Genomic DNA, 17600 nt, shown 5'->3' with positions numbered 1-17600 from the left:
AAGTAGGATTTCTTCAGAATTTCCAAAGACTGTATTTGTTCTTTCCTTTGAGATGTATTGTAGGACCAATGGAGAAAATGTATCTTTTTATTTCTACCCCATCTTCTCCTAGATTTCTGATGCTATAGAACATCTTCAAGAAGCACTGCAACTGTGCAAAGATGACATGAATTCACTTCATCTGCTGGCCCTCCTCTTTTCAGCTCAGAAGCACTATCAGGATGCACTGGATGTCATCAACATGGCTGTTGTTGAATACCCCGAGAGCTTTAGGTAAGAGTTATTGCCTGATGCAGTAGATTCAGTCAGGAATGATCTGCTCACTAGCTCTGTTGCTCACAGTTGCACACAAAGAGCCTATTAAATCAGGTGTGCTACTGGTGTGTCACTGTCCTCCTAGGTGTACTGTGAAGCTAAAACGTGAGGCTCAAGTTATTTTGATTTTCTGTCTTTATGGTCTTTCTGTTTTTAAAACTAACCCCAGTATCTCTTTGCTTTCCAAGTACTTGACTTCCTGTACTCAAGGTGTTTTCTCCCACACATATCCTTGTACTTTTTCGTGTGTCACTTTACACATGGAGAAATGTGTAAATTTCTCCATTATATCTTTCTATAGCACAATATTTTTCTGTTTGATTAAAATTTCTGGTTAAAGAGAAACAAATTCTTCATGTATTGACAATTTTTTTATATTCATGACACAATTTGCTGCAATAGCACAGCTGGGGGAAAAAAAACATTTGAAAATCACAATCTGTAATAATGTATAGCTGAAGGTATGGTTTGGCTGCCTAAGAGCAGGTTTGACCCTGCACAGACTTCTTGGAGCCAGAGGTTTCCACTGTTCTATGTTTGACTCAGTCCTTCATCCATCCAAGGGGAATAAATTAAATTCCTAGCAATTTACTCCGATGACCTTTCAAAACAATGAATTTATCTATTCTGTGCAAGAATTAAAGCTACTGCAGTATTTTTTGGTGACTGCTTACTGAGTTTCTCATCCAGACTGCAGAAAATCTTGTTGCATATCTGGAACATCAACTTCCACTCAGAGTTGCCTGTATTTAGCTGATGTGTCAAACCCATGCAGCATTGCCTTTAGAGAGCTTGCTTTCTCAGTTGACAGAAGAAGCAACCTCCAGAGGTGTAGTCCAGCAGCTGAGTGGGACATTGTCTAAACCAGAACAAAGGAAGATCACAAGTGAGACTGAGGCTGTCTAAATGTGACCTTGAATGCTTTAGGATCTTACAGAACTAAGGTGCTACATCAATATCCAGTGCTTTTCATTGAGCTCTGCATATTGCCATTTAAAGTAGCTATGCTGCCTGAGTTTTTGAGGTACTTCCTGGATAGCTGTGAAGCTGTCAGTGTGCATGTTTGAGAATTAAATGAAAACTAGTAATGGAAAAGATCTTAAAATGGTGTCAGCATCTCTTTGGAGTGTGAACATGGGTATGATTAAAACAGGAAATGCTCCAATGACTGCTGAATTGTGGTTTGAAAGCAAGAGGCCCAGTAGAAAAAAAAATCATGTACAGGCAAGGATCACATACAGTCAAAGGTCAGGTGATAAAGTCAGAGTTCATTGAGGACTGCAAACACTCATAGATAAGACAGGTAGAAAAGGAAGAAGAAACTGTTAGGTGTAGAACAGAGTATTTGCCATGTCAGATCAACCAACTTGGTTCATCAAGTGCTGGATGTGTCCTCCAGCATTTACTAATGATTTCTGTTTCAGGTGAGGGCAAACCAAAGAAAAGGTGGTGTGCAAAGTAGCATGGAAGACTGCTGGGTAGGTTCCTTTATGCTCTCTACTTTCTAGAAGGAAAGAATATTACCTCCTATGCTTCTATTAGTGACAGTTTTCATGTGTGAAAGGACCTTGCAAGGAGTAGCAGAATAGGTTGTTTCTGGCAGATGCAATTGATAATTGGCATAATAAATGCCAAAAGTTCATGCTTACTCCTAGACACCAACTTGCTGGAGGGTGTGCTCTTGGAAGAGCCCTTCCTTGCTCCCTGCATGCATGGTGCAGAGTTGGGGGTGAGACTCATTCAAAGGTACACAGGGATTCAGGAATAGGGGCTGGCTTCTTGCCTCTGCTGCTGTGACTACCCTGTCTCAGTGTGGGTCTCTCTCTAAACCAGTCAGCAAAGAACTGATGAGTGAGGGAAAGGATAAAGAGTATCAGAGTTGCAAGATCAAAAAAAAAAAAAAAAAAATTTAAAGCATTTCTGAAGAAAAAGAAGAACAGGAATCTTATGGGGGGGAACAAGAAGACTAACAGTACTTCATGTAACTGTAATAGGCAAGTTCAACTGCATTATTTTAAACCTCTATTTAAAAGTGTTTATTTTTCCCAGTATACATTGATACATACCAGGCAACTGTGTAATGTGGTGCCTTGGGGCTCCCTTCCTAACAACTCTTTTCAGAAGCTGGCTATGAATTACATACAGTCACAGACCAACAAAATAGTATGAGACGTCTGTGGGTTGGGCCAGCTAAGACCTTGATTTTTTATGTATTACTCTGTCTTTTGCTTAGGACATATACTAGGTAATGCTTATGGGTTTTTCCATCTACAGAGCCCTTAATGCATCCTACAGACATCTTATGCTGTTTTGTCAGTCTCTGACTGTATGTAATTAAAGATGAGTTTGTTCCTCGTTTTATTTTCATATTACATTATTTCATTTTATATTTTAAAGAAGGAATCATTCAGGATGCCACATAAGTAGTTAGTGATTGAAGAAATAGGAAAAAATACTCTGTATTGCTCAGCTACAATACAGCATCCTTTGGCATAAACTCCATAATCCTGACCTAAATGTGTCTAGAAGTGCCCTCTGTTGGAGTGTTTAAACCATCTACTTTGCTTTTCAGTGGTCAGCATGGTGCATATGTAAAAGCACAATTAATTCAGAAAAATGAACATAGGAACATCACTGCTACTTGAAAAGTGGCATATAGTAACAAATGCATAACATTAGTCAGTAAATGCCTGAATTGAATGCTTGGACATACTGTCAAACAATGAGAGAGGAAGGCTAAACAGAGGAAGAATAAGAGCTAGCTGTATTGGACATAACTGCACAATGAAGTGAACCAGAAGAAACACACTTCTGTGACATAACTACAAAAGATAGAAATAATAGCAACCTTTACATGGGAGGTATCACCTGAAAAATTGATGACTCCTGTGGAGGCAAACTGCACAGGATAAAACTCCAGTGTTTTCACATCCTGTCAGCATTGGTATGCTTTTAAATTAAGATTAATGGAAGTACCAATAGTTGATTTTGGTATATATTTCAAAGCACTGTTTCTATCACATTTGAGAGAGAAGAATCCCCCCAGGTCAGTAATGTTGATCATAAGCCCTTACTAAGATGGATTCCTTTGTTTTTTCCAAGTTAAAGGCCAGCCTTTTGGACAGTGCTCTACCTGAGACTGGCTGTGATTTCTCCCCTAGGAGTGTCTTAGGATCTTTTACCTGAAGGAAAAAAGTATTAGCGAGCACCCTCTTGCCCCATAAATGATCTCCTTAAAATAATGCATTGTTTATTTTGAAAGAAAGTATTTCCCTTTTTAAAGTCTGTAATCACATGCCAGAAAATGTTCCATGCAGAAGTCCTGCAGATCTGACAATCTGCAGAACCCATCACAGAGCATAGCTGATAGTTCTTTATCTTCAGCTGGTAATATCCCCTCCTTCCCATTTTGCTCATGTGAAATTTACTTCATCTTCCTGACTTGCTTGGTCTTCCAGAGACTGTTTTTGCTCTCTGATTATCTTTTAGCTCTAATTGGTTAGCTCCCAGCACTCGAAAAAAAATTAAGATCTGTACCTAGCCTGAGGTTGGAAATAGGACATCAATTTTATGGATACTCTATTGCTTTCTAATTGCTCCCAGACAGCTTATCAAAGCTGATTCTGTTGTTTGCCAGCTTGTTTTTTTTTATCTCCTGGACAGCCCGTAAGTTAGAACAATACGTTCTGGTAAAACATGGAACAACTTATAACTGCTGCTGAATGTGACACTGAATGTTTTATTCAATGATCACATCTTTATATTTGTAGCAGTTCTGCATCTGGCATAGAGTTGTATCTCTCTGAATAACTGCTTGTATTTCTTCCTAAGCTATAAGTCACTGTTCTGTTGCTTTCAGAGTATCAAGAGTAGTTTTATAGAGAAATAACAGAAAACCTTTTCAAAGCACAGCTATTCCATAGATAAAGATGCAAAAAAGCAGGTGGGTTTGTGTTTCAGAGCAACATGGCTGTCAAACACAGCTGCTTTTGTGGATATTTGCTGTCACAAAAGTAATTACTGTAAATGTAGTGCAAAAAAGTTTCAGATGGCTGAGAAATACTAAATGTATATCTTGGAGACAATCAATAAAAAAGGAAGTAAATTTCACATGGGCAATTGTGCATCTTGATGTTGTTTTAACAAAAAGCCCTTTTCACTACAGCCAGCCCTCAAAATACAACTTCTTCTCCTAGATTAGAAGTGGGTTACAGACAGCAAATGTCCTTGGCTTCACCACTAATTTCATTAAGAATCTGTGAAGTAATTGTCTGGCAAGATTTATTTGTCATTGTCTGGTGCAGACTTAGTGGAGGGAGGGGACAGCTATTCTGGGGTATATAGGCAATGTCATTTACCTGGTGCTTTCACTCAGTACAAAAAACGAACAAAAAAACCCCAAAACCAAACCACCCACAATGTAAAACTGTTCTCTCTCATGTATGATTAAACTGGTATTTCCACTTTGAATTTTCTTTCCATACTTCTCAGGCTGTTTCTTCTATGTTGAAAATAAACAGCTCATGCTGTGTTTGAGCAATGTCATTATGGACATTAGTGGAAAACTACAGTATTGTTGGCAGCCATAAGGCAGAACTGCCTTCTTTTCCTATGATCTTTGTAGGGAATAAGGAGTCAGTTATCTCTCAGTGGATGATTGGCAAATGTTTTTGTTCTGCATAGTATAAATTACAATTCTTGTGTCAAGATTGTTGTCCCTCCTTGTTCTTCCCAGCTCACCTCAAGGTAGTATGATTGTGTATGCTGTAGTATGGTTTTACCACTTTACTTATGAAAGTGGTGGTGACCTCAATTAGCTTTAGAAAGATGGCTTTAGAGAATCTCATCAGCCTGTTGGTATGATTCCAGTTCATCATTAGGCAAGAGGCAAAGAAGTCTGGTACATCACGTGAGCAAGCAGTGATAGGACAGATTGTTAAAATTCTCAGAATATAGTTTTGTTTGCTGAATTCCTCCAAGGTGCATGGTCTGAGGATCTAAAGCTGGTATAAATTAAAATTTTGTCTGTAGCACCTATAGCAACTTTTGTAAATAGGATACTCAAAGCTTTTAAGGGTGGAGCTTTTGTCAGTTGACTTTTTATACTGGTTTGTTCACATCTTGGCTGGTGAGAGTGACCCACAAATGTTTTTATCTTTGTATTGATGCCCCAGAAAATTATACAAAGTGATAAAAAATAACTGGAAGTCTGCACTTGGGTCATATGACAGTACTGTGCTGAAAAATACAAAATGTATATTAGGCTTCTGGGATTCACTTAAGCAAAAAAGTTGTGTTATGTGGAGTTAGAAGAGTTAAGCTATTTTTTTCTATAGCAGCCATGAGTACTTGCTTTTGTTGGCATGTTATGATCCCTTGCTGCAATAAAAGTAGCCTAAAAAACCCCTGGTGATATATTGCAGCAATCAGGGCTACACTCTGTGGAATTTATAATGATATTAAATATTTGTATACTAAATACATGAAGGGGAAGCTTTAAAGACTAAGGGATTTTTTCCTTGTTCAAATTTATTTCTTTTTTTGTTTGTTTGTTTTTGAGGAAACGGGGTCAATTTTTGAGTCATGGTATCCAAGACTGGATTCCCATTTTGGCAGGTTTAAACAGGTGTGATCCTTTCAAAGGATCACAGTCTGATCCAAGACTAAAATTCAGCAGCTGAGCATGATAGCCTCCTATCTGCCATTTAATGCAGCAGGCAGAAGGATCCCCCTAACTGGCTCATGCCTGTTCATGCCAGGAATGGATTTGTGTTAAGTGTACATATCAATTTGTCTTAAAGTTACATGGATGGATTTACTGGTACCTAGAGAGAATTCCATTCCCTCATAGCACAGGGCTCAGAATATGAATAAAAGAAGTTAAACAGAGCTTGATGAGGAAACCTACTGCACACATTTTTTTGTATGGTATGAAAAGAGGAAGAAGCCACACTGTTTTTCAACCTTGGTGGCAATGGCTTGAGCCTTTCTGATGGATGAAAAATCATCTTTGTTTCGTAATTATTTTTTTTTCTACCACTCAAGTAAATAGCTAGTGCCTCCACTCACTTCAGAACTTTATAATGAGTAGTAGTGCTTATAGATGCTGGCTTTGGCATTGGAGAGTTACCTCTGCAAATGCACAGGCTTCACCTCAGAAATTTAGGAATAAATTCCAAAATGCAGGAATAGCATGGCTGATATGAGTTGCAATAGTTACCACTCACATTTGTCTGTACTTCAGAGCAACTTATTTTTGTAAAAGCTAAAGTTTGTAAGGGAATGCCAGTAACTCTGTGTTTGAGGCTTCAAGCTCAGATTTTGCAGATTTTTCTGTAGATTCCTACTGTGCTGGGTTGCTAGTTTGTTTTTGACATGACATTTAAGGCTTAGTGACAACTGATAAGCCAGAGGAAAATGAAACCTGCAAGCCACACTGTCATAGTAATAACTGGCTAAGTTACTTGTTGATCTTTGAAATTTGTGGTCCTTTGATGGATGAGGCCTTAATAAATTCTGACCATTCAGTACATCTGCTTTTTTTAAAACAGCATAATGTTAATTCTGTATTCTTCTACACTTATCTTACCCAATTGACTACCAGCATTTTCTCACCTGCTTGGAGAAATGGTGCTTTTTAGTTCCTTTTGGCTCACTTCAGTGCATGGTATGTATCTACCATATCAGTGAGTTAGTCCATTATACAGGGGGGCTGCATAGGGAGCCATCTTTTATTAGAAGCTTCAGGAATCAGTTTCTGCAGGGTAACATGGTTGGAACCTTCTTGAACTGAACTCCTTCAAGGCTCTCTTATATGGATAAAGGAGGAAGCAAACTGCCCTGCTTGGCTGCTTTTCATCCTGTACATCTAATGAAGGTGAAGGCTATGGAAAGTCTGCTGTCAAACATACAGATCAGATAATCTGGAATTGTGTCCTGAGGCTCTCAGATGCTGATTACCAGTGCAGTAGAGAAAGATGTGTTGGATTTTTTCCTCTTATAATGTATTCCTGGTCTTTCTGAAACTTCTAAAAAGCCTCAAATGCACAGATGACCAAAAGTCTCATTTTTTGATTGGCAGTGGATTTATTGATCAACATCAGCTGATAATTACTGTTGGTTAATCATTTCTGCAAAACACAGGTCCTGAAGTACAGAAAGGTGTGGATTTTGGAATGTGCACTTGCAGCCCAGAAAGCCAGCCATATCCTGGGCTGCATCAAAAGCAGCATGATTCAGGAGGTTGAGAGAGGTGATTTCTTCCCCTCTACTCTGCTCTTGTGAGACCCTCAACTGGAGTACTGTGTCCAGTTCTGGAGCCCCCAACTCTGGAATGACATGCAGATGTTGAAGAGAGTCCAAAGCAGGGCCACCAAGATGATCAGGTGGCTGGAGCACCTTCTGTAGAAATAGGCTGAGAGAGTTGGGGTTGTTCAACCTGGAGAAAAGAAGGCTCTGGGGAGACCTTATAGCAGCCTTCCAGTATCTGAAGGGGGCCTACAGGAAAGCAAGGGAGGGACTTTTCAAAGTTGTGTAGCAACAAGACCATGGCTTTAAACTGAAAGAGGGTAGCTTTATATTAGACATTAGGAAGAAATTATTTCTTGTGAGGGTAGTGAGACTCAGGAACAGGTTGCCCAGGGAGGCTGTGGCTGCCCCTTCACTGACAGTGTTCAAGGTCAGGTTGGATGGGGTTTTGAGCAGCCTGGTCTAGAGGAAAGTGTCCCTGCCCGTGAAGGGGGTTTGGAACCAGAAGATGTTTAAGGTCCCTTGCTACCGAAACTGCTTTATGATTCTGTTATTATGCCTAGAAAATTGCATTTCAATGCAGTAAATGACTTTCCAAGAAGTTGCAGTTAAAGTCAAGCCAAGTTGTCTTTCAGATGAATACAATGTTCTGATCGCTCAAGAAAAAGGCTGAAAAATTGAATGCAGTGGCTTCAACTCCTTACATCTCTATCAGCTAGAGAAATGTCAGAAGACTGATAAGTAGAACCTCAAATGAAGATCATACAAGCAAGCAGTTGCACTGAAATTCATAGTGAAAAGACTCCTGGACATATTTTTTTTCCCTATAATCTGCCCATTTGCATCTACTGTATGAACACTTGCAATAATTTGATACTACTCTGTAGTTTCTGTGTTTTCTCAGTGCCTTTCTGGTGTTGGTTATGTATGTAGCACAGCAGGGCTCTGACCCTAGATGTGACTATTACATGCCACTGCAATCCATGTAATCAACAGGAGGGATGTCCAGTTGATCCTTCCACAAGATGAGTAAGGGAGCTGCAAGGAACCGTGCTACTGAGTGGAGGAGGGAGCTACATCTCCTGCCCTGTGCATTGCAGCGAATGGTGCTGCATCTGATTCTTCTTGGGCTTATACATTTCACTAATATTTAAATGAAAAAAATAGCCAAGAAGGAGCGGCATAACTGAACAGGAAACAAAGGGATATGATACAGGCATGAGGTTCACCATTAGAGTCTTCTCCAGCCCTCCCCAGGCCATTGCAGTGGGAGTGCTTGGAGAGGCTGCTGTGAAGCCTTGCAAAATGGCATTTGAGGAGAGGAATGTGTGGCATCTCCTCACACCCAGGTGCACAGCATGGGCTGTGTCCCCGACAAATAAGGCTTCGGTACTGATTGACGCAGCTGCTAGACTGTCCTCACCAGGAGCAAGGAGCAGCTGGTGGGTACAAGGAAGCACCAGTTACAAGGGGTATGTCCACACAGAGGGAACTACTCCTGGCAGGGCACGTGGCTGGGCCAGCATCAGCCCAGCTCCAGAGAGATGTGGATCTGTGTGGGCAAGCTGCCCAGATGTTTGCACTCTGGACCCTTCAGTCTTGTGGGCCCTGTGGGCTGCACGGCAGCTCTTCAGCTGGGCAGTGGCCAGCCTGAATATGTCAAGCTGCAGTGACCTCCAGTAGGGTGGGCAAAGCATCGGTAGTAAATAGCAGTAGGTAGCAGACAGAAGACTTTGAGAGTAGAAAAGGTCAGAGATTTTCCTGGCCTGCACAAACTAAGTGCCTGCTGATGCACAGAGCAGTCCCCAGGGCTTAGATGTCCCACCTGCCAGGTTAAAACAAAGCAAGCAGTAAAATGCACCTCAGGAAACCACTGGTAAGCAGTATGGGGCCAGTGTTCATTTGGAGTGGTTCATGTCACTGCCGGCCAGCTGAGCTGATCTCACTTGGGGGATTTTTATTACACCTGGAACTGCTGTAGTCTGTGCTTTTCCTACACCTCCAGAAGAAATGGCTTCTGAGGGGAGGAGCACAGAGACCTCCTCTGCCTCTCTGAGCCTCCTCTATAGCTCCGATGCATAGAAAGACTTGTTCAGAGCTGTGCATGATAGTATTGGGAGCTCATTACATTGGAGGAATTTTTTTGTACCCATGGTGCTTGTGTGAATTTAGGCTTTTTCTCCAATTGCATATGTGAGTCAGGATACATATGCTGAGCTATGTTTTGATGAAAAATGTTCTTCTGAAACTAAACTGCATGGGATGTGTCCTTGTTTATTGCTCTTATGTTAAAGCATATGGAAATGCTTTGAGTCTCCTTTGTTGCCAGGAGTAGAAACAATGTCACATCTTAATCAAGAGGCTGCACCTTGTCAGTTTGGAAATGCCACCTGGAAAGTGTTTAATTCTCAAGTTCATTTAAAAATAAAAGAATAATAAAAAAAATAAACTCTTTGAAGCCTTCACACCAGATGATTTTCAGATACAATAGGGATTGAAGTACACGCTACCAGTGTTCTGGGATTGTGTTGCTTCTTTCACGGTGGCAACCAGCAGTTGCCTGCTGCTTCCCTGGCCAAATGTCAAGGAATTGCTTAGCAGAGGCATAGTCCTGTGCAAAATATCTGTGAGGAAGAGGAAAAGACATCCTTTAAGGTAATGATGTCTGTCTGTGTGTGGGTGGTGAGCACTATCTGTGGTTTTGCAGGACAGGAAAACATGCATCTGAAAGCCTCTGGTTCTCGATGTTATTTTACTTCTCTCTGTGCTGCCCCAGGCTCTGTGTATTTCTGAGTTTTTGTCCCACATAGCTAAGAGTAGTTTTGAGCCAAGCCCCATTACATTTCCTACAATTTTATAAAAATAAAAAGTTGCAGAAGCAGACCACATCTAAGTCAAACCTTTTTTGTTTTAAAAAAAGTTTCACTGATAGAAAGGAAGAGAGCCAAGCAAGCCTGAATTAAGGTTGACCCTCTCAGTTAAATTTTTTGGGTGTGTAGAGGTTTAAGCTTCTGCAATGTTAGTTTATTGTTTAAAGCCTATGATGATGATGTGTGAATGACAGTATTTAAATAAGCTGCTTCAGAGGTATTTTATTCTGCTCATTAGCTGTGACAGTAGCATTGGAAAGCATGTAGAAAATTCTAGTACAGATTTTTGATGTTACAGAGGTCAAAGTGGTCTTAAAAGAATGAAGTTCATCCGATGCCTTACCAGCTCAGAACATACCTAATCCTTGAAATACATTTTTTTCATTGGCAGTACATCAAGTATGTAGACTGCTCATTTTTCTGCCTAGATCAAACTTCTCATGAAAAATCTGTATTTTAGATACAGTGATAGCCACTTCTGATCACATCTAATTGGCCCCTGCTCTTGCAAGAGCTGGTCTTTTGTTTTACCATGTATGCACCCTGAATCTGGTAATTCTGGATGAATGCTGTATTGTAGCTGAGCAATAATTTATTTCTTCTCTTAACACAGTATAAGCATCAGTAAAGCTGCAGTGCCATGAGAAGCTAGAAGCAGCATTCACAAATGTATTCCAGCAGGTCCTCGTTGTTTGCCTGCATAGACTGGGGCACTAGTCTGGGATTAGCTGCAAAATGTCGGAGAGACAGAAATGATGGTTTTAAGTGTCACTGCAAGCACTGTTATTACAGAGAAAAACTGAGGGAGCAATTCTGTATCCAAACAGCACCTTAAGGAAATCATGTTTCTTGCAGGGTAGGGCAGATCTGCTCTTCAGCACTTCTGAGGCTGTAATAAGCTGTAAGGCAAGTAATTGCAAATAATGTCACAGCTAAGAAAAAAAAGAAAAAAGTGTTGCTGTATCATTAAGGACAAAGCCACACACAGGTTCTCACAAATTAATTAATAAATTCAAAATGCTTCCTCTGATGTGTGAACTCCAAAATTAACACCACTGATTTCTGCACACTAAGAATAGTACAAAGTGTCAGCACTGAGAGAAGGAACAGAAAGGAAATACACCCTTTGAGTCTTCTTTAGTGCTTAAATTGCTTAAGGCTTAAGCTGTGTAGCATAAATGCCTACATCTGCCATTTCAGAAGTTAGCTAAATAGCACTCTATCAGCACCTTAGTAGAAAAATTCCCAGTCATTGGGTTGGCCCTGGCTCCAGCAATGCTTACTGCAGGAAAACGAGAGTACAAGTGGATAAATGTTCTGATCTTGGCACTGGTGAATGCTTAGCTTCACTTGTGAACAAGTTATGTTTGGCCTTTTAAGAAAAATGTCGATGTCTAGATTTCAAGCTGAACAGAAGGAAAGCCACATTGTTTCATCTTACCCAAGCTGGGGATAAAAATACAGCTGAGAATGGTGCAAATGGCCTGAATCAGACTGGCACGTAGTACTGGAGTGTCCCCATCAGCTGACTGCCTTAAAAAGTGAGGTCCTGGCATCAACCTGTTTTCACTGGGACCTCATAAGCCACTTTTCTGAGATTATGCATAATAACAGTTTGGCTGGCTGAAAATATCCCCCAGAAGAACAAGGAAAAAAAAATGCGTGAAGCCAGAATACATTAAAGGCTAAAGGAAGAGAGGATATTTATTTTTTCTTGAAAATGTTAAACTTTATCAAACCAAGCTGATAAAAGTGTAATAAAAAGTCACAGTGATGCAGCATATGTGTTTTCTGCCTGATGCTCTTCTAACTGGCCACACAGATTTTTTTCCCATCAAATTCAGCAGCCTCTCAGCAAATTTTGTTAATAAACTTGGTTGCCAATTTCTCTTGTACACCACAGTCAATGCTTAAAGTGTAACTGTCCAGGGAGGAAGCTGCTGTTCATCTTGCTCAATGCACAGTCCAGTCCATCTGAATTCCTTCACATTTTTAGTATACGTTGTGAAAATGTTGATGATATTTTCAGTGGTTAAATAGTACCATTAAACTCTTGCTCGAGAGTATGTCCTAATGAATGTGAAAGCATTTAGAGTTTGGGCTTGGAGCAGAATTTGTATGCAGGACTGTGCAGAGAGCTGGTAGTTTCTGAAGTTTAAGGCTGCAGTTGTGATGAGGTTTTATATAACAAATACCTCATGCCTTAGTCAGGGCCACTTGTAGTGAGAGTAACTATAGTAACAAAACAAAGTTTCCAGCTTGCGAAGGAGTATTTCCAATGAGCAGGACATCAGTCTCTGATCCAGCCCCTGAAATATGGTTATTTATCAGTTTTGTGTGAAATGCTATTTTAAAAGCTGCTACTGTTTTCAAGGCTATTCAGAAATTTAAATTTGTTTGCTTCTGGTATGGGCTGGAATTGGTTTTTTTTTGCCTAGAACCTATGGAGGAACTTGCTCCCTTTGCCTTCAAATGGAAATGTTCTAATTATATTCCTTCTTTTTTAACTTGTTTTCCTAAAGAAATGGGGATTATGCCGTTGGGCTTTTTATACCTTGAGCACGTTTGAAAATACTGGCTGATTTAAAACAAGTTTTGACAGCGTGTTAGAAGTCCTGGAGGTAATTAAGTTTCTGCAAATTTCCCAAAAGCAGCTGTCCGAGGGGAGGCTGGAGGGGGCAGGCAGAGCTGAGCTGTGCTGTGCTGTGCTGTGCCAGGGTTGGCAGCCGCAAGCAGGATGGTGAGGACATGTGCAGAGGGAATGACACACGGGGACATGGCAGCAGCACTGTCATGAGGACTCCCAGAGGGGTCAGGGAGAAGGTCTGGCAGGAGGGAACAGAGACAGATTGCGAAGGGGGGGGCAGGGGCAGAGGATTCAAATCTGTAGGAGGTTCTATACCACTTGGGAAGGGACAGTTTGTGGCTTTTAAGTGAAGAGTATATAAATACATACCATTTGTTTCTCTGTCTTACGTGCTTATTTGCATGTGTAACAAGTCGTAGCAGAAAGAGTTAGGAAAGGTAATGAGGGATGCTGCAAGTGGTAATCAGCACAGCTTAACCAAATCTGCACAAGTTGGAGGTGCAGTAAAAGGCTGGGGTCCTGGCATGGCCCCCAGGAATTGGCCTCCCTTGGAAACCAGGGATTTACACTTGTTTTAAGGCTTCACAGAAATTCCAACCTAAAGGTGACAGCCTGGTTAATAACAGCAGAAAGAATTATTATTCCATTATGAAAAAAGTGTTGTAAAGCTTCAGTGGAAAGCTTCTCTGTCGCCAAACTGATGTTTAATGAGGAGTTGGAAGACATTTTTAAAAGGAAGCATGGCAATTGCTGAAGTAAGCAAAAAGCCCGGTACTGAGGGACTGGCTCTGTCCTCCCACAGCTGTGACTGCATTTGGACAGTCTACATGCAAGTTTCCTTATCATGGCTTCATAAACCCCAAAAGCTCTAGTTTTTAAAGTGATCCCTGACCCTCTTTTCTATTGTCTGTGAATAATTGTCTTTTCTAAAATTCAGTAATTTTCTGTTCAAATGGATGAGATATAAAATCACATTATGACCCTCCAACAAAACTAAATGCACAACTGCACTGGAGTAGATTCTCCCATTTAATACATTTGCCTTTTTCAAGCAGCAGCTTCTCACTCCTACTAATTCTTTAGCCATTTGGTTTCACAGTATTTGGAGCACCAGGTAAGGAAGTGGAGGTGTGGAAAATAGAAAGGAAAACAGAGTGAGAGAAAGCCAAGATCTGTTCTTTGGACTTGAGGAAAGGTAGAAAATCCTTTTGCGTAGTTTTACGCGGCTGTTCCTGAAAATCAGAAAATCTAGTAATTCACCTCTTCAGCATAGTAAGATGCTGTTTGTACGTCAGTGTACAGGAAGCTAAAACTTGTTATTTTGCAAAAGTATGTTTCTCAGGTGGTGTATAGCTGCAGCTGACCATTTCGGCCCCAGCATCCTTGCAGTGATATTCTGTCTGAAATTCCCAGCATCCCTGTGATGCATGAAACATTTTGTAATCACTTTGTACACCAGTGAAATGCAGCTGTGTCTGGGGAAGAGGTGAACAGTTCTTCAACAGGGAGTAACAACAGCATTTATCAAATTTTAGGCTGGTAAGTTAGGAAGTATAATCTGCCTACTTGAACCTTGCAAGATGGTTGTGGAGAGGCAGAATGTAGAGACCACAGCTGGGGTTTTACCATATCATAGGACCAACACCGATGTTGGTGTAAAAATGTGACTTTGGCTCCTTAATATCTTCAGTTAATTAAAACTTCGAGTCTACATATAATTTAAAATGAATTAATGATCCTAGCAAGGCATGGGATGGGACATCTTAAAGACACAAATAAAAGCAATTTAGTTTAATATGTTAAAGAAAGGTGGCCAGATATAACTGAATTTCTCTCTTCATGTGGTGGTTGGAAAGGTATTTTTTTTACTCCCCCTAAATCAGCTACAGAACTAAATCCTGTAATAGATTATACTCTAAAATTAGTAGAACTGTCTGGGTTTTCCATCTTTGCTGCACAGTTCTGGGTAATGAAAAACTCAACTTCTGCCTTTCATTCGGTTTAATAAATTAATAATTGTATAAGTTAATGTAGACAGTACGTTTCAGGCTTCATTCTCTATCAAATCAGTGTCATTATCCCAAGAGCATTTAACTCTGTGCTGACATGTAGCAGCTCTAAGAATACAGTAATTTCTGCATGTTCCTGCATAACCATGCTTGTGATTTGTGGTGCACAAATTAATGGTTGTGGATTGGACAGGTTCATCCCTTGAATTCGCTAGAACAAAATTCCCAAAACTGTAAATCACAATTCTATGTAGGATGGTAGTATTGTTCAAAAATCAGCTGTATTGCTGATTGCAATACAGCAGCCAGCATAGCTCAGAGGCCTGAGATGCAGCTGTAATCCCTGCTGCTAAGGTTGTCCCTTCCTTCTTCTCTTCTTCTGGCAGTCCATCATGCTCATAAAGAGTAGTCATAGGTGCTTTGGGACCAGACTGTGATCTGAAACTTAAGAAAAATGGTCTGAGGACCCAAGAGGGGACACCAACTTAGAGCAAAGTATTTTTCTCCCTCGTGTAATTTAGGTCTGCTTCCTGAGCAGCAATAATAAACCACAGAATGACTCATTTGACAAGGTAAGATGCAGTTTAACTTTTATTTATGGCAGCAAAAGAAATATTTATCACACAGATGTGTCGTGAGGCACAATCCATGGGAGAGGAGAGGCAGGGATGAGTCCCAGTGACCTGGCTGTGTTTGCTCAGTCACACAAGGGAGCCTTGCAGTTCCACAGTTCAGGCAAGGAGGACTGAGCCTCTCCTGCCTGTGGCTGCAGATCCTGCCCACACTGAAGCATGATAGTCTTAAGTGGGGATGGAGGGGTTCACTGTACTTGCAGAGCTGTACCAAGCCATGCCAGGCTACCCCATCCATGTGATTAGGTGGTTTAGCAAGTGGGAACACACAGTTTCCATGGAGTGGTTTAATCCATTAGCTGGGATAGTCTTTGCTGGGTGAACTCCCACAGAAATGTATTAGAGAGCAAACTAAGTAGATGATGTGTTCCACAACAAAAGTAGTGTCTAGATAATTGCTTTTGCAGACTTGCTATAGGCACTACAGTTGTCGTGAAGTTGCTTTGCAAAGATGATGGGTTTGTACTTGAGGCTTCAGTTGTCCATTGATTGTAATCCAGAATATAAATGTCAGGTTTTGTATCCATTGCAAACAGCAAACTGCTCAGAAAAGATATCACTCTGAAATACTGAGATGGTTACTGGAGAAGATTTCATCAGATAAAGCACATTAGTTTTTAGAGTCTTCAGTGGAGAAATTAAACTGTGAGTAACTAGAATGACACTAGAAATTCTGCACTGAGACTGACTGAATGTCAGGTATAACCTGAAAAATAATTTTATACCTGCAGAGACTTCACAGATAGAGCTGTGATTTTGGCATAGATGGGGAAGAGAAGGGGATTGGGGAAAAAATAAATGGAAAAGCCTGTATCTATATAAAACCTGCCAAACATAGCTACTGTAGAACCTCATTATAAATAAGGAAAAAAGTGCAAGAAAAAATCACCCTGGGGAAAAGAAATCAGTCATGCCATAAGCAGTCACAAATCTGATGCATTAAGGAATCTGTCAGCTTCCAGTGGAGCTCATGTTTCTCCAAATTAATTCATTCTCTGTCTCATTCATGCTAAAAGTGCACTGCAACTCACATGTCATGCTTTCCTAACTTCTCTAGGGCCTCCAGGAAAAAATGCCCAAGAAGTTTATTGACCACTGTCCCAAATACTCTGTACAGGAACAGACCTCAAGGGCATAATTTGCAGTACTCTTTAGTTGCCATGTTGGATTTTATCCATTGAATAGAATAATTGGTGTAATCTGATGCAGAATTTCCTTGAGGACTGTGTAGCAAACTCTTTAGGTATACTGAATAAGCATATATTTGTCCTGGAATTACACAAATGGAATGTTCATATGGCTCTTTGGGTGGGGTAGTGCTAAGCTATGTCAGCCACTAACTTTCCCTTCTCTTACAAGGTCATTTTGTTGGGTAGCCACAAAGAGCAGCTCATGGCTAAGTCAAAACCACAGGTCATGTGGGTGAAAGCTTTAATCCACTGCTGTAGTTTTGAGGAGTTAGCTTATGTAGTCACCATCCCTACCCACCCTCCCTAGTTTTTTTCTCCAAAAACCCTTTTATGTAGTAGATGAACCTGATACTTTCACATGCTCTTGCCCTTCCCTCAGGGTTCTAGTTTTGGCATAATTCAGGCCTTTGGCTTTGCAAATGCCTGCAAAGAGCTCTCATCACCATTCAGCTTGGTGTGTGTATATACTGTGGCTTTCATAGCCACTCTCTCCATTTCTGCTTCTTGGAGTCATCTTGTGCTGAAGCCTGATGAACAGGATAATTATTTGAAAAAGGATTACAGCTCTGAATCTTTTCCACTAAGGCTGAAGGAGGCTATTACTTCATCTTATATTAAGTGGCACATAGTAATTTTAAACACCTTCTGGATTTCTAATGAATTAAATCAAGTCTGTTCAAGAAGAAAGAACACTTGATTTTTATCCGTATGTTTCACCGGTTTTTAAGCCACTGTCTTTATGATAGGAT

The 17600-nt window shown here is 40.5% G+C and overlaps 1 protein-coding gene across 2 annotated transcripts in view; it reads left to right on the top strand.

The window, feature by feature from the left end:
- Nucleotides 1-17600, top strand: part of TTC7A (tetratricopeptide repeat domain 7A) — a 170372-nt gene that overhangs the window by 80217 nt on the left and 72555 nt on the right. For both annotated transcript variants that reach the window (XM_030446792.1, XM_030446793.1), the window contains one exon: nt 113-273. In XM_030446792.1, coding sequence (XP_030302652.1) covers nt 113-273 — 161 coding nt within the window. The remainder of the gene's footprint in view (nt 1-112; nt 274-17600) is intronic.

This window comes from Calypte anna, chromosome 3 (genome assembly GCF_003957555.1).
Source record: "Calypte anna isolate BGI_N300 chromosome 3, bCalAnn1_v1.p, whole genome shotgun sequence".
In the NCBI taxonomy this organism is placed as follows: Eukaryota; Metazoa; Chordata; class Aves; order Apodiformes; family Trochilidae; genus Calypte; species Calypte anna.
Note: the sequence above shows the minus strand (reverse complement) of the source record. Positions and strands in the feature narration are given on the sequence as shown.